The following is a 22,978-nucleotide window of genomic DNA, read 5'->3' as shown; positions in this document are numbered from 1 at the left end:
TGAACGTGCTCTCATAGACTAATTAAACACAAAACCCACAAGACAAGACTGTGGTGTGTGCCTCGAGCACACAGCGGAAAAATACAGTGTGTTTCTGCGCAGCCACATTGAGGATTGATAACATCGGTTATTCGTTTATTAGCGACATTGCGTCAAAGGAAAGGAAAGCCATCACCATGGAAGTGAAGATGAACATCATAAAAATCTCAGAGAGAGGATAAATTCTCACCAATATTGGCTGCTCGACTGTCCCGATTGTCATTAAGTATAAAAGTTATTGAATGCTAATGAACACTAGAGGGGTCATGGATTCTGCTCGCTGTTCCAAGGAGATCTAGGAAGAGAAGAGGGGGTTATCTCTCCAGCCTGGGACAGTATTTTAAGAAGATAGGAGAAACACAGGGACAAAAGCCAAGAGTGGTTCTCTTTTTATGACTGTTTCATTTCATTATTGGATTTAATCGTTTAATTACTGTATTTTATACAATTTTAGCACATAGTTAATTAGTTCCAGCTTCCACACTAAAACTCGCAACGGAACTCATTGGTAACCCGAGGTCCACCTGTACTATTACACAACTTACACTAACTGGACACAACATTGGACACACTCGCACAGAGGAAGTGGATGGTTCCTGGAGCTGCTGGGGCCCATGGAGTCGCTGCGGAGCCTCCATGAAGAGACATCGCAGCAGGAGGTGCGATAACCCTGCCCCCTTGAGAGGAGGCCAAGCTTGCCAGGGTTCTGACACGGATGAGGAGCCATGTCACATCTCCATCTTTAAACGGTCAGAGAAGTTGTTTCACATTTTTAACACAAATATGCACATACAGTGCTCTCCTTTCCTTGCATATTGGCGACATTTCAACTTGCGTTTTTAACACGTTTTTTCCTCATTTCTCCAGCAATTGCTAACCTTGTACATGTATATTCTCATGTCCAGACAGGAAACATGTGACAATGATGATGACTTCACTATGGGATGGAGGGAAGAGCTGCCTCCTGGTGTGAAGGGCTGTCCCAGGCCACACCCACCTGACAACAGCTTCCTCAGGGTACAGTAAACCCTCGTTTATTGCAGTTAATTGGACATCATTATTTTCGGAGTTAGAGCGTACTTTAACTATGAGGATATTTGTATATGTTGTAAACCTCTTTACGACCTTCCAAATACAGTTTTTAACATTATTAGAGCCAAGAAATAGAGACATGAAATAACACCCCTGTAGTCACCTTTACACTCATGTTACCCAATATAGTAGCCATAACAGAAAATAAGACATATAAGACATGAATAAAACATAATATATACTCACACATGTTAGTGTTGGGTGAGTTTATTGTCGTTGTTCCCTTTTTACTGACCAGTTTCTGCACAATACTTCCCGCTGTGGCTATTTGACAGAGAGAAGGCGCGAAAATCAAAGCATGGCTAGCAATGACTGTACTACAAGAGTAATTATTTGTGTGTAAGCTAACTCGACTACTCTACTTCTACTGAACTGCTGCACACAAAAAAACGGAATTTGGGCAAAACATACATCCTCACTGTGTTGCCTGTGCTATTATTTTTCTGACAAACCACCCACATGGTGGCGCTGTTGTTAAACACCAAAGTTTGACCCCATAAGTCAGATTGACTTGGAATTTCTCACACTGTTCCATACGCTCTACAAAACAGCCCCTGTAAATTTAGGGTGTTTAACTGAATTACCACAAACTTTGGTACTCACCTTTAGATGACCGACAAGGACATGTCGGTAAAATTGGAACAAAATCGGTTGACCAAAAAGGTCTTTGCAGGGGCATCGGAAACATATTGAATTCATTGAACATTTGGATCATTGACAGGATATCTGTATTACATGTATGGCAGCATGTCATCCAGAGCATTTGAGACCAGCCTATGAGAGGGTGTACTAATTATCTTCTATTTAATTTGAAAATATGGCCAAGCAGAAGCTGCAGTACTGTAATTCTACACTTGATCAAACTTACTTAAGATTTGTCAGATCACATCACAATTGTTGCAGAAGACTTCAAAACGTGATATTCATGTCCACTTCACTAATTCCTGAATCAGCACACGGAAATGCGCCTGCATGTGTGTTACGTGGAGCATGGCTTGCAATGCCCAAAGAGTGCAGGATATAAGGCGTGCGGCACATTCGAAAGATGCAGCAAAAACTAACAGCACCTTTTAACATTTGGTTTGCATTTCTGGATCCAAGACATTTTGCATAATTCTTTTTTGCTTATCAAATAGTGGGGCAGATTTCTTTTCCAATATTATTTTCTATTTTTAGAAAGCAAAGCAGTACTATGACTACGGTGAGGATGAGGAGTTCCAGTGCTACACTGGATTTGACCTGGAAGGTTTCCAGTTCATCAACTGCCTTCCTGATGGGACATGGAGGCAACCACAAGGAAGGTGCCTCAGTAAGTTAAATTCAAATCACATGTGTCATAATCTGTGTCTCTACTTGAAAAAAATGTCCCCCTGCACCTTTAGGAAAGATCTGCCTTCCCCCCAAGATCCCTGACGGTATGACGCTGTACCCCAACAAAGAAGAGTATAAAGTGGGTGATTCGGTGGGTTTGAACTGCGTTGAGGCGGGCCTGTTTCCACTGCCTCCCGGCTTTTACAGGTGTAGCAACAGCCTCACCTGGGAGCCCCCATTACCAGCAGGACTACACTGCACTGATGGTACATGCTGTAGTGTACATCACATTGTTTTACGGTTTGATGGGTTTGCGAGAACTAGAAGTCTAATAGGATATTAAGTCAACTGTTATGATTTAAAGGAAGATTTTTTTCAGATGATTTGAAATCTTGTTTCTGACTCTGTCCTGCAGAGCAACCGTTTGAACCTGACGGTCAGTGCGGTCCAGGTGAGAAACGTCAGGGCTCTCAGTGTGTCTGCATACAACGGGAGAGCTGCCTGTAAGTTTTGTTCGATTAGTCCTTTCACATTTTGTCCACCTTGCATCATGGGGGCCACTTTGATATATTGATATATATCATTTTTTTTATTAAGCACACTAAAACCATCTCAGGGTAGGTCAAGATATGCTAAAATGTTAAATATATTTAAATAAATATTAGTTTTATTGTGATATCTTGTTCAAACTTTTGCTATTTCAGTGTTGTCCCTCGCCACTTCTGGGTTTGAACATCACACCCTCACTCTTTCATGGTTCCTACTGTCTATCATTGGTCAAAAAATGTTTATGAAGCAATTTTTAGGTATTCCTGACCTAAATTAAACATTTTCAAGTATAAAAATGACTAAATGAACTAAAATACAACTACAGGTAAGATATTAAAAGACGCTGATGAACTCTGGACACTAGGCTCAATAGTAACATGCACCAGGCTTGATCGCGATCAACAACAGTTATTGCAGGTTTGAATATTCTCACAACAGGCACAATAATAACAATAATGATCCTCAACATAATTATAATAATTACACGGGGTACTGTTGTCGCGCTGACGTCACTTGCTCGACGTCCACATGTCCAGAAGACATTTATTGAAACACACACAAGCGTGAGTCTTATTTATGTCTTAAATGGCTTATTTTCTCTTCTACATGGGGTAATGTGAGTGTAAACGTGACTGTGGGGGTGTTATTGTATGTTGACCAATTAGGGGGATTACTGTAATTCAGACACCCGTAAAAAAAATTCCATTTTTGACACTGGATGATGCTGTTGTGTCAAGGGCCACTTTATACAAGACTCGCACGCCCATCCCCCTCCTGCTAGCTTGACGTTGATGTTTATCCTCCAATTTTGGATAGACATTTGCTATAAAAGTGACTGTTGTAGGAGATTATATTCAGCTCCAAAAACCTCCCCGTCTCTCTTTAATTGGCATCGTTCGCTCGCGACAAAGAAAGCTCAATACACAGAAGCATATTCCATGTATGCCTCACATGTAATTGTTGAATGGCATATATGTGAGCGTTCAACGTATTCAAAAAGTTCATTCACCATCCGCAACATTAGACACACAAAAGCACAGCAACCTACAGGAAGGGGTTTTAATATTGTGAGCCACATCAGAAGCTGCAAAATATTAGACTACAGTACATTGTCCCAGACAGTGTTACTCAAAATTAGAGCATTATTATCTAATCATCTGAACTAACCTGTGTGTGTGTGTGTGTGTGTGTGTGTGTGTGTGTGTGTGTGTGTGTGTGTGTGTTTGTGTGTACAACCAGAGCTGAACCAGAGATTCTTTGTATTCTGAACACTGACATCAACGTCACCGTGTCGATGTCCCTCTGTTCCTTCAACGCCGGCCGTTGCCATGGCGATCCCCTCTTCTTTGTCAGTGAGGGCGCTTGTGACACCGTAGATTCAGCTAAACTGGAGTGGGCCAGGTTTAGAGCCAAGTGGGCTTCAAAGAGTTCTGCCCAGGAGCCGTGCGACCTTGACGTTTGTTACGACTGGGAGACCTGCTCGTGTGAGTGTGGCTGAATCTCTTCTTTTTTCAACTGAATGGCAACAATTCAAACAAACGAACGTCTGTCTTCCATATGTCTTCCATAGCATCTAAAAAATGTGAATGTAGAGCTGCTCGGGACTGTCCCCGAGTTATGGAGCACACGTTCTGCCTAAAGCTGACAAGAAGCCAGAGGACTCGCAGCCTGGATCTTTGCTCCATGGCCGCCCTTAAGTGCGCCGCCTACCAGTTTGAAATCCTCAATGAAGGTGTCTGTGAATCCTGATAACTCCGTTATACGTTACTGGATACATTTAACACATACTTGGACAATATAAGCACACATTGTATGAGGTTGTTAAAGTCATTTTATTCCCATAGGAATCAATTGTAGATTAAATAACATCACGTTCAAGCAATAATGTGCTTACTCATCCATATATTTGATGACTCCCAACAAATGTGCTGATGAGTGTGCAGCGTAATGGGCGCCACGCACGGGAGGCGACATCGCCTCGACTCCATTCATTTTCAATGGAACCTGCGCGACAGGGTGATAATCGCGTGTCACCGTCCAGCCAAGCGACACGAAATCCGTGCGTGTGAATGCTTGTTCTCGTGCATGTCATGCGACGCAATCCCAGCAAGTTGAAAAATGTTCAACTTTTCATCACTGCACGCGATGGCGATGAATTTCGCCAGTCGTTTGTCACCTCCCGTGTGTGGCGCCCATTAGTGATGATGCAAGTTACACACAGATGGCTTCCATTCTTTTTCTACGATTATTGTTTGTACTGAAGTGCATGGACAGAGACATGACAGTATGTGTGGTCTAAATAAACAGAAAGAAAAAAGAAAACCAATATGTGAATATTCTTATTAGTATTTACGTGTGCTCGGAAATCCCTGAAAATATACACTCAAAACGTAAATTCGACTTAAATTAGGTGGTGTCTTTGAACGCAACTCCTCTTTGCTCATAATAACACGGTTAACGTGTGATTCAAATGTTCCTTTACTATTAAAGAGACTAGTGTTAGGCAAATACATTTTCTGACATGTGGTGTATTTTAGCTAGATTTCAATTTTCAGCTGCTAACAGCGGTGGGTGATTTGGTACCTGGGCCTTCAGTGGGCCGGCCAGAATTTTTTTCACCTGACGCCGTGAGAGCCAGTATCAATAAACCAGACAATAATGATAGCAAATATGTGCCACAGATGGGTTTTCAAACCAGGGTTATCTGTGCAGAGCAACAGAGTCATTAGCAAGGCACCATTCAGGCATTTAGAGGGAGGAGAACTCCAACACATCTTACGGCAACGGCCGTAAGATTGCCGCAATACCAACACTCTATTGATAAGAATATAAGTCCGCTTATCGTTGGATACATAGTCACCAATACGCCTGACTTACGTTACTGCTAATAACTTAGAGTTAGTGATTAATTTCCACCGGTGATCAGCGGTACACCAGCCAAACAAGCATAAATAGAACAGTTCGGTGATTAAAGGTTCAGACAACTCCAAACACCAACACTACAGCATCATCTGAAGCAGCTCATAATCAATATTTATCTAATAACATGACAAAATATAAAACCTTTCAAATAAAATACAGCTACTCACCAGAATGTCAATTTCCTTCTCTTCAGTCAGCCATTGTTGACATAACAGTTTTAACAGTTTTGCTCTGATCAGTCAGCCAGGACTGGAGGCCTGCCTTTTTGCTCTGATCAACCAATTAAAACTGGGGGCCTGCAAGCTGGCCCTGAGAGGTGAATGATAAGACTGACTGGCAAGCAAAAACAGCCCCATTGCTAATAGTGTGTAAGTGACAGGGGCCAACACTCCTGATTCATTGCGTTGATATGGGGACACATAGATGATGAAATCTACTACTCCCCCACTGTGTTGCCCCAGTAAAAAATATTTTAGTGGATGATGTTGCTTAATTTATATAATTGGCTGATTCTCATTAGTTTGTGACGGCGGTCATGTTGTTGTGCACATATAATTCACTGTAAACAAGAAATAAAGCAGCCATATTTATTGCGGACATGCATCAATGTTGATCACAGTCAGCCGCTCCCCAGCACACCTCCTGGTCCCCACTTGGCATTCGGTCATTGTTGTGGCAACACTGCCAACGCCAGAGTTCACACAAAGTGGGGTGGAGTCTTCTGGGCATTCTGACGCATTCTGGCACACACAACTTCCAGCTGATTATGGAAAAAAGAACACATATTATTCTTATAATTAAGCCTTAATAGTGGGGGAAATACAGTGGGGGAAATAATAATAAGATTCTAATAAGAATCTAATAAGATTCTGCGAGTATATGTAAATCGATTTTCATCCATCTATTATGCCGCTTGTCCTCACTAGGGTCACAGGGGCATGCTGGAACCTATCCCAGCTGACTTCGGGCGAGAGGCGGGGTACACCCTTGCCATAGACGAACAATCAATCATACCCACATTCTTACCTACGGTAATATTTAGAGTTGCCAATTAACCTAACATGCATGTTTTTGGAATGTGGGAGGCATACCCGGAGAAAACCACACTGACTGTGTGGCTAACATGCTAACCACTCGGCCACCGTGTGGATATGGTATTTCAAGTGTCTCTCAAATTTCACATACTGTGGATCTCTGTAGTGATGGGAAACTCTTAATTCTTATGTCACTCGCTGAACTGGGTCCTCGATTTGCTTGAGTACCTCGTGAGTCGTCAAACAGCAGGTTGCACCAGTGAGTGAGTGAAATGTGAGTTTTTGTCAAATAACTGTGACTTTGTGAAACTCGCGCGCTGAGCGATTGAATCATTCGCGATGCCGAGCCTGGGATGCAGGTCGGGCGGGACCACGGTGCTAATGCATTTATACAAATGCAGTTAGATTAACAGTTGTACAATGAGTGACATGTTTACTTTTTCAATTTACCTAGGGGTGGCAAGGGGTGAGTGAACGAAGCAACGGAGACGGGTGCCCGTGAGTCCCCATTCAGCAAGACTTGCACATTTCAAGACGTGTTTGTAGACATCCTGAGTTTGTCGTCAGCCAATCACAGAGCACATACAGCACATACAAACCTGACTGGAAAAGCAGACATGCCAACCACTACCCCAGCAGACTCACCGTGACACTTTGTTCCAGGTTTGCAGTGCTCACAAGAGGTCGACGTCTCTTCTGGCCAGTTACACTCGCTATCATTGACCAGTGTGAAGCTGCGGCCCAAGCACCGCAGAGCTCCTAACTGGCAAACGCCAAGCACACGGGGCGGACTCGAGCTAAATCTGGCACACAACTCTAATGAAGTCCTACAATACATATGGAGAAATCAGCAGCAACAGATTTTTGAGACATCTTAAAGCAAAAAAAAAAAAAAAAAATCATACTCACAGGCACTGAAATGGCATTTTACACACACATTCAGTTTTTCCTACATTCTCCCACAGTTTACACTTCAGTTGCACAGAACGAGTAGGAGCTATGAGACCTAAGAAGAAGGACACACAAATTAGAGGTTCATAATTTAGGTATTTTGCACCCTCAATAACATATAACACATGTTTTAACAACATCAAATCCATGAGGGTTTTTTATGATGAACTGCACCTTCACTGCAGTGAGCGGTGGATGGAGAAGGAGACCACTGCAGACTGGGACTACATATGATGTCTGATATGTCACCTGTCATCATCAGTCCAGACGGACAGGACAAGGACACTCTGTCTCCAATCTGATAGGCCACTTTAGTAGGAGTGGCTATAACGTCACTGTTGAGCTGAGGAATGTTACAAGTGGAACCTGTGAAAAGAAGTGGATGGTTAACTTGAGAGTGACTTACATATTTTTTTGTTAATGACACACCTGAGTGAAATCCGCAATTAGACCCACTTGAAAGCACTGAGTTTGCTCATTCCTCGTTTTGCCGTCATGCGACATTGTGTGCTGTTCTGCATCTCAACCGCCACCTGACTGATCATCCATTCCCTTTTTCCTCCTGCGCTGCTCTTCAACTAATGCGCTAGCTTCCTTCTTTCTTTTTTGTGCTTCTTCCCGGAGTGCCCCGTTGCTCTGAGCTCGTCCCTGAGTAGCTATTCTTGTTGTTATTTTTCAGTTTTGCTTGTGCCTTTTGTTTTGTTTCCCCCAACATCGCCTTTTTTGCGTGTGTATTATTTTTGGCTTTGCGATGTTTCTCCTCTTTTACCCCTGATTTGTTCATACGGCCAAACCTCGAGTTTTCGTGCGATTTAACTTTTGACAAAAAATTGTGCAGAAACGTCATCCCGGTTTTTGTTCACTGTCTCGGTTTTCATATGACCAAACATTGCGAGTAACAAACTAGTCCGTTTATCATTCCGAGGAATCGTGCGCCCAGACAAGGCATCCATCCACTGGTGACAGTCTCTGTCTCTGTGTATTTTTTGTTGAGTGAGACTGCAAAATAATCCACCACGGGGCCAAGCAAAGTTGCAAGTGCCAGCACTTTGATAAAGAAGGTGATAAACACTATTAAATTCAAGAAATAACTCAAACAAAAACAAAAACAACAACAACAAAGTATGAAAGTGGCGTACAGCGGTTTCGTACATTTTGATTTTCGTTCGACTTTTTGGAATGGTTTATGAATCAAAACTGAGATTTGACTGAATGTACTTTGTATTGCTCTTTGTAAGCCCTGTATCAAATAATGTTTTTACTTGTTTTACTTGCTCAATCTCTGATTGCAGTGTTAAACCGATTACCAACTGTTACAGCAACAACATATGACATAGATGTTAATAAGTAATGTATGATTGATGAATCAAATCAGTCCCCCTATCCAAGGGGCAATTCAAACAACAGTATTAACTTACATCATAATATAACAAAAACAAAATAATTTTAGCAGTCCACTGTCTTATAACAAGAATTAAATAATCATTTTGCTGTCTCTGCCATGGTGACTCCAGATGGGCTACTGTACTGTTAAAAAAAGTCAAAAAAAAAAATCAAGACAAATCTGGAAAATTCTCATATAAACCAAGCAAAAAAACAAAATAATTTTATTAATTACATGAAATGAAAAAGGTTCCTAAATGGATCATTGTGGATCATCATCTTTGTCCAGTCAGAAATGTCTTATAAAGTTATATTGACGCTCATAAATTTGTGCAGGTGTACCTGAAGAAGTGGTTTGGTAGTGCATATACAGTCATGGCCAAAATATTGGCACGCCAAGTATACCAATGTTTTTGGCCAAAGATGCCAATGTTTTTGGCCAAGCCTGTTTGGATTGGCATGCCAATGATTTTGGCCATGACTGAATGTCCTAGAAGGGTGTACTTACTTTTACAAACCATTGCCCCTGTCTTCCAATTCGGACCTTCAGTGCATTCAGCCAAAGAGCTTCCACTGAGGTAATAACCATCTATGCAAGAGTATTGCACGGTGTTTCCAACCAAATAAAAATCTCTGGGATCCTGAAAAAACACAACAGCAGTAGTTGCATTTCACAACATGGATGTATGTACTGTATGGTGGCTATGCAACTTAACACTATGCCGGTTACAGCCAAACACTGATACCTCTGGAATTGTACATTGTCTTTGTCATATGGTCATTTCAAATTGACACCGATGAATATGTTAGTCATGTCACCTGGATGAAACCATTTCTGAGGTTTGGAGGAGGCCCACAGGTCTTTGGTGGAGTAACAGACAGACTGAAACATTGAGGCTCCATCATCCTGCACACAAGTTACAGACAGAAAACACAAATTCACATCTTTCTGGACCATTTTGTATTTCTGGAATGAGAATAGTTGAGCACATGTGTGTGTCCTTACTGTAAATACTGTATATCTGCATCCTCACAGGGTGATTGCTCGTCTGTCAGCCCAGAGCAGTGCTGACCACCTCCGCTGGGACTGGGGTTGGTGCAGCTACGTGATCTTGACCTTTGTCCCTGAGAACAGGAACTCCAGGTTGACCAGCAGCTCCAACTGCCATGGATCACCCCTGTGAAAAGATCAGATTATCACTTAAGTGTTCCTCACTTAGTCTTAAAAATGACTCATGTGCAAGTATTAATTTGTGCCACTCCAGGGTTTACATTTTGTACTACTCGGGGTGTCACAAGATCTCGTGTCACAAGGTCTTGCGAGACCTATAAAACGTGACAAGATTTCCCGTTCAGAGAAAACTGTATTGGGGGCACAAGCCTGGGACGACAAAAACTGAATTAATCACACAATAAATGAAAATCAACTTGATAATTTTGCTGGCCTCAATGTATTACCATGTGCATGCAAGAAAGAGGCAGGCAGAAAGAGGGTTCCCTCTGTGCATCGGTTTCAGCACCTTGGTGCGTTTGTTCAATAAAACAACGGCATGAACGGAGTGAGCCCTCTTCTCCGTCATACAATCTCTTTGTCTTGGTGGGTGGAGGCGGGGCGGTAACATACACACAGAGTGCAGAAGAGTAGCCTCGTGAAGAGCAACGCGAGGTAACGTAAAAATTAAACGAGTACATTGCAATATATTGCCATATACTTTTCTTAAAAGTAATGTTAAAATCTCATCTCCTCTAGTTCTAGGAGACTGATTCTCGTGTGTCGTATCGTCTTGTGAGCTGAGTGCCCCTTATGCATTTGTAATATGCACTTACGTTGACATAACGTATTGTATGTCTGGAATGGTCTTAAATGACAAAAGAATCATCTGTGTCTGTACAGCTGCACAACCAAACAACAGGAGAATTATTTGAGCTAGACATCAATTGTCATAAACGTTTGTAACCATCATTAACCTGGTTGTTCTCCAATTGCAGCTCCATGCTCACACGCTCGTCCTGAGGTTCCTGGGCGACAGACACACTGGCACTGTGAGCCAGTCAAGAGCGGCTGGCCGTTATTCCGGCAGGGTCTGCAGTGACAAGGATGCTCCTCAGCCAGGTACTCTTCGGTGGCTCTTTTTAGATGGAGCTTCTTCAGACCCGCACACTGGACCTCCTTTACTAGCTCATACAGAGGACGTAGCTGGAATCCAAGTTTCAAGACAATCAACGTACTATAGAGGTAAGGTATAAAAAGTACACTGCTACAAGGCTGCCCGTACCTCATATTTTGATGGCTCTCTGCATATTTTTAAATAAAATTAATGTATTATTCATGAGATATATAATGAGCTATTACACTAATGTGCTATGTCACCTATAACAAAGCTAAGATGTCTTGTTGAGATACCTTAGCATATATTGACCCACTGTAAACAGGATTGTTTGTGCTTGCTGTCATACCTTCTGGTCTATGACATCAGGGAAGTCTTTAACGGAGGAGGCCCAGTTGTCATAGGCCTCTCCATTTACTTCTGGATTTTCGAGGTCTAGAACTTTCAGGACATCTGAAAATGATGGATCTCCTCCAAAAGTGTTCACCTTGATGGGCATCTTGGTTACACGTCTTTCTGTAGAGAAGAACTTGTGTCATAACAACCTGTAAGTTATATACACCGGGTGGTGAGACACATCTTAACATCAAAACACTTTTACTCACCATCATCAAATGAGAAAGATTTGGAGAGTTTTTCACAAATGATTTTGACCTTTTTCCTGAACAAGCGTCGTTTAACCTTTTTCCAGCACCTCTGGTAGTCGATTGTTGTTGCCTCTTTACAAAAGAACAAACGAAAGACCACATTAATTATACGACAATGCAATCTTTTCCTCAACAATTACTCCTAAACAGAATACTAATATCAGTACACTTCCATATGTGTACTGTGTACCACTGGTGGGCGGTACATTTCATACCTGGGCCTTTAGGGGATGAACTTGAATCAGTCTTCCTATTAATACCGCCACTACCATGTCACTATTAAACAAGCTATCAATAATATACAAAAACGCAATACAACAATGTGTGGAACCATCTCTCAGCAACTCCAAGCTCCAAAGCCCTACACTACATCATCTGGAGCAGTTCAGAATCAGTATTTATCTAAAAACATGACAAAAAACATAAAAAATGTAATAAAATACATCCCACTCACCACTCACTTGTAAGCACTGTGTCGAACAAGCCCTTTCCTGGGCTGACTTATAAAATATTAATATAAACTCACTTATTTATTTTTATGACACACACGATGAACAACACTGTGTCTGTCTCCCTTCTTGGTGTCAGAACAGGTTAAATTTAGCGCTGCGCTGTTTATGCGATGGGGTGTTCAAGTGCACTGGTAAGTCTGGATGTTAGGCGTCAGCTTTCAGACATCGATCAATCAGAAGACGTAAAAATGTTGATGTTACTGTATGCCTGCTAGCTGGCCCTGTGAGGAAAATCTGAAATCCGTTTGGTGAAAGAAACGGCCCCATTGCTAGCAGTGTTTGTGACATCGGGCCAGCACTCCTAACTCTGAAGGCCCTGGGCAGAATAGAGAGAAGGCTTTTCTGGCCCTGACTGCACACCACTGCTATGTATACTGTATATTTAGTTCCTGAGGACGCAGATTTTGACAGTGTAGTGCTGTCCCATATCCATTACTATCGTTGCAGAAATGACAATCGCAACATTTATCCACTTCTTCCTCTTCTCTACTTTTTAATTGTGAATTGCAACCACTCGGATTAGTCCCTCCCCTTCCATTATAGAGCAATAATTAAGGGTACTTAGGGTCCATTTGGGACGTGTTGACTGAAACCGCACTGCATTTTGCCATACTTTGCACATGCACACTTAAAATGCAAAATGCAGACATATTTTCTTCATTGGAAGTGTTTACTTCTTTAAAAATGGATAAGATGAAAATATGAAAGTACATTTGTGCTGAAGGTACTTACCAGACGTTGTAAAATCTTGGCTGTCCAACTCCAGCAAGCCTTGGTATTCGCCTCCAAGTGAGCCCTCAGAGAGGTAGTGTGTGCCGTATATCTGCAGCAGTCGACGGTAGGCAGCATAGTCGTATGTGAATGGAAGCGAGATTAAAGCCTTCCAGAATTCTTCAGCCAGGGGCAGATACTGGGGGGCTGAGTTTTGGAACTGAGCCAACTCCACTTTATTCTTCAGGATTAAGAGTCTGTGATTCTGGAGGTTATTGTAGGATAATGAAGAGAAACGGAATCATTTTGACTTGTTTGCCACGAAGGCTACTACAGCTACACTGCTACTGTACCTTTGTTTCAGTGAGCTCTTTGTGAAAGGTGCGACGGTCATGTCCCACTAAAGAGTTGGCCTGGATGTGCTGCGTGTAGGACCAAGAGCTTTCGTAAGATTCATCGATCTCCTCATTGTCCACTTTCACCTGCAGAAGAAGACAAAGCAATACATACAAATGCTGTGTTATTGTCTCCTCCACCAGAAAAACTGATTTGCCTTATTTGCCTCTGTGTTTGTATGTGCAGTGGAACCATCTCCCCAAATACGTTGGAGACTATTTGGTATATACAGTCTGTACTGAGCCCTGTGACCTGATGAGCACCACAGGAGACAATAAGACAATGTGTGTTACCAGTGGTTCTCTTGGTGACTGTGTCCACAACCTCACACAACCTCATATCCGCGGTCTATGACGGCACAGCATGATAGGTGGTACAGAACGATGACACAGCCACAGACGCTCTGTTCCAACTCACCTCCAAAGTGTAGACGTCACACTGCATCCAAGTCTTTAAGCAGTGTAAATCGGTCGAGTAAAACCAGACTTATAACCAGTAATATTTATTATTTAGTATTATCATTATCATTGTATCGTCACGTTATTTCTCACTTTCAGTGCAGGAAGGCACCCACTTTGAAAGCGAAAGTAAACAGGCAATGAAACATCACACCACCTTCCGATTGGCGGACAAACGTTTGTCATCAAAGAAAACATTAGATGCAAATAATAGATCAGATTTTTATAGCGCTTTTCAAGGAACCCAAAGCGCTTCACAATGAAGTGAACCCATTATTCATCCACTCCTCAGTCACACACTGGTGGTGGTAATCTACACCTGTATCCACAGCTGCCCTAGGGTAGTCTGACGGAAACATGGCTGCGGCCTCTCAGACCACCACCAAACATTCATACACCAGTGTGGGCAGCACTGGAGGGACAAAATGACAGTGGAGGGAGCGAGGATCAAACCACTAACCTTCCAGTTTCTGGAAGACCTGCTCTACCTCCTGAGCCACTGCCGCCCCGAAATAGATCTCTGTTTGTGGGAAATTGTTGTGCAAATGTGCGCTCGCGCGTGTGTGTATGTGTGTTTAAAAGGTAGAAGAGGCTGTTTGGTTATAGAAAGAGAGGGGGCAGGTAAGCCAACACTGCTGTTTATTAAATATAATCAGCTAACTAAGTGGACAAAATCATTTGCTTTGTATTATAAGTATTTCACTACATTTACCATTGATGTTTGCAAAATTTGTACTTTTGTTTTCCAATTATACATTTTACATTTGCATTCTAAGTTGGAAGAAAGGTTCATAATGCATTTTCACAGTGAAGAGTTTAGATTTTAATGTGATTTTAGGCCCAATGTACACCCAAGTACATAAAAACGCTAAATCCTACTCTGAACTCCATAGGGTTCATTTTGATTTTCAGGATTTTTTATTGTTTGTCTCTCTGTTGAACCTACAAAAAACTAGACTGTTGATGTCTTTGTGAGGAGGTAAACATACAAAATCAGCAGGGGATCAAATAATAATTTCCACCACTGTATATGCATATTTTTCATTTTAAATAAGTACTGAAAATACTGCAAATACTCAAAAATCAAAACAATCTACAATAAAAGCTAATTTGGTTAAATATATGAATATGGAGTAAATTATGCTAAATAATGCGGTGTTGTGTGTGTGTCTGTGTGTGCACTTGTAACTTGTTTGACTCACCTCAAAGTTGTACCTGAGGACATTCTGCGGCAGTCGATAAAAAATTTTATGGTCGCCACTGAACACCTTTCTACACTGCCCTCCGAAACTCAGAGTGTTGATCACACCTGCCCTCAGCTTCCCTGTAAGCACATCATACCTGGGAATACCAAACACACAAAAATATGGTAAGACAATAACTAAATATTTTAAGCAAATATTTGGGTAACAATATTTGCATAAAACGTTGAAAGCATTATGCTTGAAAAAGGTGAAAAAATCTTCTAATCAAAGACCTGACCAACACAAAAAATAACATAAAACCAACATAAAAAATACATTAAAATTTATGACATGGAGCACACGAAGTTGTGTATTTCCACTAACACGTTATTATCTTTTTATGAATAACATAACGTCTTAACATAAGCAAACGTAGCTTGTGCTCACAAAACAAGTGTAACGGATGCCAGCCTGTGGGCTGTGCAAGTGTACGTTGGTAAACCTCACTCTCTCTGCCTCAAGAGCGGTGCTGAAGACGCAACCGACAGTTCAGACTTTTAGTCGCGTGGTCAGCGCCCTCGCCTCCCATTACGGAGGTACTGTGTTCACTCCCCGGTGCGGGCAGTGCAAAGCAGGGCAGGTTACACAAATACTGATGTACTAAAAATAATTGGGTATTTATTAAGATTTTTCTTTTAATAAAGTAACAATAATAAAAACAAATTATTGAATGTTAATGAATGTTAGAGGGGTCATGGATTTTGTGTGCCTTGTAAAGCGATTTGGGAGGAAGAGGAGGTTATGCTTCCAGACTGGCCTGGGACAAAATTTAGGAAAATATTACTGTTTCATTTAATTCTCGTATGTAATCTTTTTTTTTTTTTTTTACTGTATTTTCTATGTCCTTCATGTTTTCTGTGTACTGAATAGTACACAGAAGTAGTAGTGAATTTGGAGTTAATTTTGGTATAATTTAGGTATAAGTAATTTTCTTACACTAAACTCGATTTAGTATGAATGAAACTCGTTCGTAACATGAGGACCACCTGAATAAAAAATGTTACTCACCCTCTGCCAGTCAAGTCAGAGTTTGGAGGTGTTTTATCCAAATCACAGACAAACTGACTGTTATCTTCATGACAGCCTCTCTCATCCAGACCATCTTCGCAGTCTTGGTCACCATTGCACACCAGAGACTGACTTATGCATTGACCTGTATTGGGGGTATTTTAGATTTACCATAGACTGGCAACATTTTAAAGAAATTAGAATTCTAATTTCACGTTAATTGCGCAAGAAAAAAATTCTCACCTGATGTGCACCGGAACCTTTCTCCACAGCCTGATTCCAGAGGACACCCTTTCTGTGGGACGCAAGGGTGAGTTTGGGTGCTTTCTCCTGAACATGGCACACCCCCAAATTGGGCATACACCTCCACATGCCTTGTGCGCACCTGATAATGAAGCAAAATGAAGGCAATTTCATTCAAGATGTATACAAGGTCATTTGGACACTGTGAATGCATTACCCAGTAAATGCGATACCAAGTAATTACAGGCCCAGTAATGCCAATACGGATACTGACGCTGATACTTTTTACTTGAAATTTTTCAAGATCATTGAATGATTTGGTGATCTTGCCTTTAATTTGTTTATCATGATAATAATCACACACTATCTGCATACATATTTATTAATATAGCGCCAAATCTCAACAGCAGTTCTCTGATGGCACTTTAAACATGGTCACACTCATAAATGAAAAAAAAGAGAACCAACAGAAACCCCACAAGCACTTGGCAACGGAGGCAAAGAAAAACTCCCTCTGGGAAAGAAACCTTGAACAGAACCCAGGCTCTGTGGGGTGGCCGTCTGTCTCGACCGGTTGGGTTGAGATCGAAAAATAGAGTACAGTGATAGATGGTTGATCAAGCCAGAACACATGAGAGTCTTTATCCTAGTCCAAGGAACATAGAAAAGTGTCTATGATACATATCAGTGTATCAGGGGTCAGTAACTATATGCTATTAGGAAAAAAGGTGGGTTTTGAGTTGACATTTAAATAGAAAGAGGGTGTCTATCCCCCGGATTGAGTCAGTGATATTGTTCCATAACAGAGGAGCCTGATAACTAAAGGCGCTACCTGCCATTCTACTTCTAAAAATTGTAGGAGTGGCAAGTAAGTGTAAATTCTGGGAGCGCAGTGTTGTACTGGGTTGATAAGGTACTAGGAGCTCTTTAAGATATACTGTGCCTGTCTGTGTAGTGCTTTACATGTAAGAAGGACAATTTTGAACTCAATTCTAAATTTTACAGGTAACCATTACAGTGAGGCTAGTACAGGTGAAATATGATCACTTTTCTGATTTGTACAGCAGTGTTTTGGACCGACTAAAGGGTCTTTAAAGATTTCTTAGGGCAACCTATTAACAGAGAGTTACAATAATCCAACCTGAAGGTCATGAAAGCATGTTTTTCGGCATCTGGTAGTGGCAAGAAATTTCAGATTTTTTGATGTTTTGTAAATGAAAAAATGCTTTTCTTGACACTTGTTGTAGTTGGCAACTAAAGGAAAGATCCTGATCAAAGATGACACCCAGGTTTCTGACTGTACTGTAGGGGGGGAGTGCAAGACCACCTTTAAGACACGCTTGGAGTTTGGACAGCTGATTTGTTTCAGTGTTGTGTGTCATTCAGTACCAAAGACGTATTTATAAGTTGTTTTAAACCCAAACACTGGCTCCCAAAGACATATTTATACGTCTTTTAAGGTTTTTTTGCTTGACATGCAAAAAGAGGTGATGACGCAACTGCCGACAAATAGAAGTCACTCTCACTGTAGTTTTAAACCATAAAAACAGCCACAAGTTGGCAGAAGTGCATTTGATAGCATGGATCTTTTACATGCATTTACACACTCAACAGGAAGGAGGACGTGGAAGCGCATGAAAGAGTGTAGCGTGCATAAGGTTACACATTGTAGGGAAACTTTAACGCATGCACATGCACACACACACACACACACACACACACGTGCACGTGCACATATACAGTTTAGTTCCAAATGTGAAAATAGTTAAAAAATAGTTGATGGTGTTACATTTGCAAATAAATTGTTATTTTGACGTAAAACAACTCTTTTTATTGTTTATGTAGTGGTACAGTTCTTTAGATATTTGAGCTGTAAAAAGCCAAAAAATTTGGGCCAAAGTGAAAGTTATGCTTGAAATTTAGTGTCTTTTCACAAAAAGTTTTTCCCCCTTTTTTTGTTGAGAACTGATATTTTCCTGTAACTTACCTATGTTCTACTACCGATTACTATGGAGGTAGAAAGAAACGTTTTTTTCCGATGAAAGGTGAGAGTCTAATCTTTCATTTGGTAGGTTCCATGTTTATCTAGCCATAGAACACAATATTCTGTGTGCCTTGAAAAAACAGTCAAAATTGTCTAGAGTCTGGAGTCTTTTTTACTAATGGATACAAGCTGCGGGCAATCTGACAAATAGGACTGAAACCATTTTAATACAGTTCTTTTAATGCCGAGGGCATGTTCTAATCTCTGTATTAGAATTTGGTGGTCAAATGCTGCTGTAAAGTCAAATAAAACTAATACTGAAACGAGGCCTTTGTCTGAGGTGGTGAGGAGGTCGTAAGTTTTACGAGTGCTGTTTCTGTGCTGTGGATAAATGATCAAATACTGCCTATGTAAATTAGGTTTAATTTTAAATTAGAAATATGACAGATTTATTAAGTAATTCGATTTATGGCACGGCACTAGCTACAGTTTTATGGTATGCACAATACTGTACGTGAATGTGTATGTTACCTTTGTTCTGGTGCACCCATCGCAGTCAGACCAATCTCTGTAAGACCCCCATCTGCAGTTTATTGGCTGCAGACAGCTAAAACAGACAAAATAATGAAAAATCATATCGTCACGTAGATTTAATCCGTATTGCTGAGATATGTATGAACCATGACCAAAGCTTGCGGTACCTTACCACTTACCAAACTGGAAAAAGAAACACGAGCAGCAAAGCCAAAGGAGACAAGGCTGCAGCCAACTGTAAACACACAACAATAATATATCCTACCTAATTTAATCATTTCAAAATAACAGTGACGATATTGGACATATTTTCAAAAACTGTGCAGAAATGTTCTTGTTCTTGCTTCATCTTGAAATGTAAGGTACAGTATATTATATGTAGTATGGCATTTAAAAGTACAACAAATCAGGCTAATGAACATTTTAGGGATTTACCTTCATGGTGTCCTTGTCTTGTCCAGCTCGGTAACACTTGTCAGTGTCATGTGACCAGCAGAGAGCGATTACTCAACAGAACTCCATATCCTGGAATTTCCCCCAAATGGGGAAAATCTCGTCTATCGTTTCGAGTGCCTGAGTACACAGTGAGCACAGAGTCAAACTGCATTCTTTTCCAAGGCTTCACTTCTGGTGAACTTTATTATTTAAACATCACAGCCTGTCCAATAACAAATCCAGCTAATGTTTTAATCCTTCATGCTTTCTGTCAGACTGTTCTATATTGTTGTGCAATCATTGTTTATTCTGAGTAAGTGGGACATCAGCATGAGAGGACAAAGGTCAGCACATTAGAATTTTGTAAGGTTTGTTACTATTGCTGAGTAAACACACAAACCATTTGCTCGCATTTCTTTTCTGTGCTTTATATGGTAAATGATTGCTTTTTTTATGTTACCTTAAATAGGAAGTGGTTTGATGGTGCTGTCCGCAGGGGAACAAAAAGAAAACTGCAGCTATTAATCAAGCACAGGGCGCTATCTCACAAGTCACTTCCAAATGGCCAGCAGGAAGATGCTTTAACAATATGTGATGTTGTGAAACTGCACTTTTTGTAAGTAGACCTACTGTACGCCTGTAATTGGATAACTGCAAAAGGCATATTACAGGGTTTACACTATTAAAAATAGACATTTTTAAGGCTTTTTATCAGTGTCCATTATTGATGGTTTTTCGCTTGAGATCTTGTTGGAGCGTAACCTTGGACCGTAATAGCAAGTGTCTACTGTACAATGAAGAGTAAATGCAGTGTTCCCTCGCGGATCCGCTGTTTTGCGGATTTTCCATCCATCCATCCATTTTCTATGCTGCTTATCCTCATTAGGGTCACGAGGGTATGCTGGAGCCAATCCCAGCAGACTTCAGGCGAGAGGCAGGGTACAACCTGGGCCTGGTCGCCAGCCATTCGTAGGTTTTGCAGATTTTTTAAGTGCAATTTTGCATGTTTTTTTTTTAACAGCGAATGAACGTGCATTGTGTTCTGCGTCCTTGCCGTGTATTAAAGCAATCTATGGTGCTCTGTTGTATGTGTCTATTATTGCATTAGAGGGTGTTGGAGTAAAGATGTCCCTCAACCTGTCCCAGTATGCATATGGCTAAATATAGTGCTACAACTGTCCAGATTGGCTAAGGGAAAACCCGCCCATTGTGTTCTGCATTCTGATTGGCTGTAAACCAGTGTCAATCAATCTCCTTCATGCAGTGCTTCCGTGTTTGTATGATCGGTAGCTGTTTGCTAGAAGTTAGGCGGCTGTAGGGCGCCAATACGAAATACTGTAAACGAATCCTCGGTTCATGGAGGAGGAGTAAAATACTATGCCAGGAGTCATATGTTTTCACAAGGATACAAAAACGCTACAGCCGAACAGCGCCAGGAAGCGGCACGGTAACTTAATAATATCTTGTGTCCAACCTGGGAGGTTGATCGTTTCAGTTCAAGCGAAATTTGAGTTTAGAGTGTGTCTAAACAAGAGAATTTCACTTACTGCCGTGATAAACGAGGGAACCCTGTACTCAACGCAAAAAGCTGAATTTGTTGGATAAAAATGTCAGATCAAAATGATTTAAAAAAAAACATAAAAATGAAAAAAAAACAAAAAAAGAAATGGGAGTGAAACAAAAAAAATCTGAGTAATGCAAACAATCATTGAAGTGTTTTTTCATGTTTTTCATGCATGTTTTCCAAAAGCATGCATGTTATGTTCATTGGAGACTCTAAATTGTCCATAGGTATGAATGTGAGTGTGAATGGTTGTTTGTCTATATGTGCCCTGCGATTGGCTGGCGACCAGTCCAGGATGTACCCCGCCTCTCGCCCAAAGTCAGCTGGGATAGGCTCCAGCATACCCCCGGATAAGCGGCATAGAAAATGGATGAATGGACCATTAAAGTGAAATAGGCTGTTCATCAGCTGTTTAAAAGTTTAAGACCGAAGTTAAAAAAAACAAACAAAACCCCCCTAAAATAGAAATAAAATGTTCCAAAAAGGACTCAGTGGGGTATGCATACCCCCAATGCTTAGAGGTACGTGAATAAAAATGAAAAACAAATTAGTGTCTAATTCTCACAATTCCGAGAGAGCCTGAACGCATCACAGCAGAAAGAAGGAAGGAGACAGAGCATGACGTTGTTCATTGCTCTGTGTGAGGTATATAAACAAATATGTTTGACCACTATGTTGGCCGTTAGGTGTTTAATCTTGAATATTTAATTTATACTGGTGTTCCAATCCCCGCACTGTGAGTGTACGTGCGTGTCAGGGTGAGAGAGTGGGTATTCCTCCGAAAATGAGGCTTTATCGCTGGTTGTATGTATTTTTGTACTTTGGATACTGCCGTATCATGTTTGTTAAACTTTCCCTTTCTATTTGGTATGCAGACTTAAAACATAGCGATTGCAAGTGAACAAAAGTAAAGCTTCAAAGTTCAACCCACTCAAACGGAAGGATCCTGCTGAAATAAAAGATATAGGAAGAATACTTACAAATACACATTTCTGAACCAGAATTACTTACTATAAAATAAACTAATCATGTGTCAAGAATGTGTTTTTGTTACCTTAAGAAATATTTATACTGAAATCTGAGATATGCGGCTTAAAATAAGCAAAAGAAGACAGTTTGACTTGTTTTGCTGGCAGATTAACAAGAACATTCGCCTTGCTGGCGGCTGAAGAAGACAGATGAACAAGAAGTTGCAACGCTTTCAAAGAAGTGTTTGCGTGCATCTCTGCAAGTGTGCTATGTGGAGTATGGGAGGATAGTGTGGTTGCGCCACAAATCATTCCATTTCACTGACATGTTGACTATGCCATGTTTACTTGTTACTTGGACTACGGTATTTTAAACACACGGTGGTCGGATGTTTAGTTTTTTTTTGATGCTCCACTCTTGAGGAGTCTTCTTCAATCATATTATCACTGATGAACATTACTCTATCGGGCAGTTGCTCCAAATCCTCCATTTTTTGTGTGGAGAACATCCACTTCCAGATAAGTTTAGGTTTATTCATGGTTGTAGCTGGGCAGAAATGCTGGTTCAGCAATTGTATGAAGTATAATTAATTAGATAACCATTTAAGTTAATGTTAGCTCTATCTCTACATCAGCTAGCCTTATTTCAGTCAGTTCCTGGAAATTAGGGGTGTGTGGGTTCATCCAAATATCAACAGTATCTATATCAGTATGGGATATTATTGATATAAAAGCATTTTTGATTTTAAAAAAACGATATCTGATGTATTACTATTCATACAGTGCTCATGTGGCTTTCTTGTTGGAAATATTTGGAAATAAAAGTACTTATAAAATAACTTAAATTGTAAACAAAGAAATAATTAACCTAATTATGAATAAAGA

The 22,978-nt window shown here is 40.8% G+C and overlaps 2 protein-coding genes across 4 annotated transcripts in view; one reads left to right on the top strand and one right to left on the bottom strand.

Moving 5' to 3' along the window:
- Nucleotides 1-5,949, top strand: part of c6 (complement component 6) — a 30,674-nt gene extending 24,725 nt beyond the window's left edge. The window contains exons 17-23 of one of the 2 annotated variants that reach the window (XM_054756921.1): nt 620-788; nt 945-1,056; nt 2,308-2,440; nt 2,514-2,708; nt 2,858-2,945; nt 4,231-4,475; nt 4,562-5,949. In XM_054756921.1, the coding sequence (XP_054612896.1) occupies nt 620-788; nt 945-1,056; nt 2,308-2,440; nt 2,514-2,708; nt 2,858-2,945; nt 4,231-4,475; nt 4,562-4,740 (1,121 nt within the window). In that variant the 3' untranslated portion in view covers nt 4,741-5,949. The remainder of the gene's footprint in view (nt 1-619; nt 789-944; nt 1,057-2,307; nt 2,441-2,513; nt 2,709-2,857; nt 2,946-4,230; nt 4,476-4,561) is intronic. The other variant, XM_054756920.1, reaches the window with a different exon arrangement.
- A 537-nt stretch (nt 5,950-6,486) lies between these two features.
- On the bottom strand, nt 6,487-19,764 carry c7b (complement component 7b). 2 transcript variants are annotated; one of them, XM_054756923.1, is made up of 18 exons: nt 19,562-19,764; nt 19,306-19,361; nt 19,124-19,199; nt 16,609-16,750; nt 16,366-16,510; nt 15,316-15,454; nt 13,613-13,741; nt 13,281-13,524; nt 11,995-12,108; nt 11,739-11,905; nt 11,250-11,478; nt 10,288-10,459; nt 10,101-10,188; nt 9,790-9,922; nt 8,073-8,264; nt 7,857-7,953; nt 7,593-7,750; nt 6,487-6,673 (listed from the first exon to the last, which is right to left on the bottom strand). In XM_054756923.1, exons 1-18 carry the CDS (start codon nt 19,565-19,567, stop codon nt 6,501-6,503), a joined length of 2,460 nt encoding a protein of 819 aa, XP_054612898.1. In that variant the 5' UTR covers nt 19,568-19,764; the 3' UTR covers nt 6,487-6,500. The 2 variants fall into 2 exon arrangements, with proteins under 2 accessions (XP_054612898.1, XP_054612897.1); XM_054756922.1 differs by having other exon boundaries at nt 7,593-7,774; nt 19,562-19,761.
- Nucleotides 19,765-22,978: the final 3,214 nt, after the last annotated feature.

This window comes from Dunckerocampus dactyliophorus, chromosome 17 (assembly GCF_027744805.1).
Source record: "Dunckerocampus dactyliophorus isolate RoL2022-P2 chromosome 17, RoL_Ddac_1.1, whole genome shotgun sequence".
Taxonomy (NCBI): domain Eukaryota; kingdom Metazoa; phylum Chordata; class Actinopteri; order Syngnathiformes; family Syngnathidae; genus Dunckerocampus; species Dunckerocampus dactyliophorus.
Note: the sequence above shows the minus strand (reverse complement) of the source record. Positions and strands in the feature narration are given on the sequence as shown.

Coding starts and splice junctions, on each gene's coding strand:
- c7b (XM_054756922.1), bottom strand. Junction 16,511..16,608: donor AAGGTTCCGGTGCACATCAG/GTGAGAATTTTT, acceptor CCCCCAATACAG/GTCAATGCATAAGTCAGTCT. Junction 10,460..11,249: donor TGCAATTGGAGAACAACCAG/GTTAATGATGGT, acceptor ATCTTTTCACAG/GGGTGATCCATGGCAGTTGG.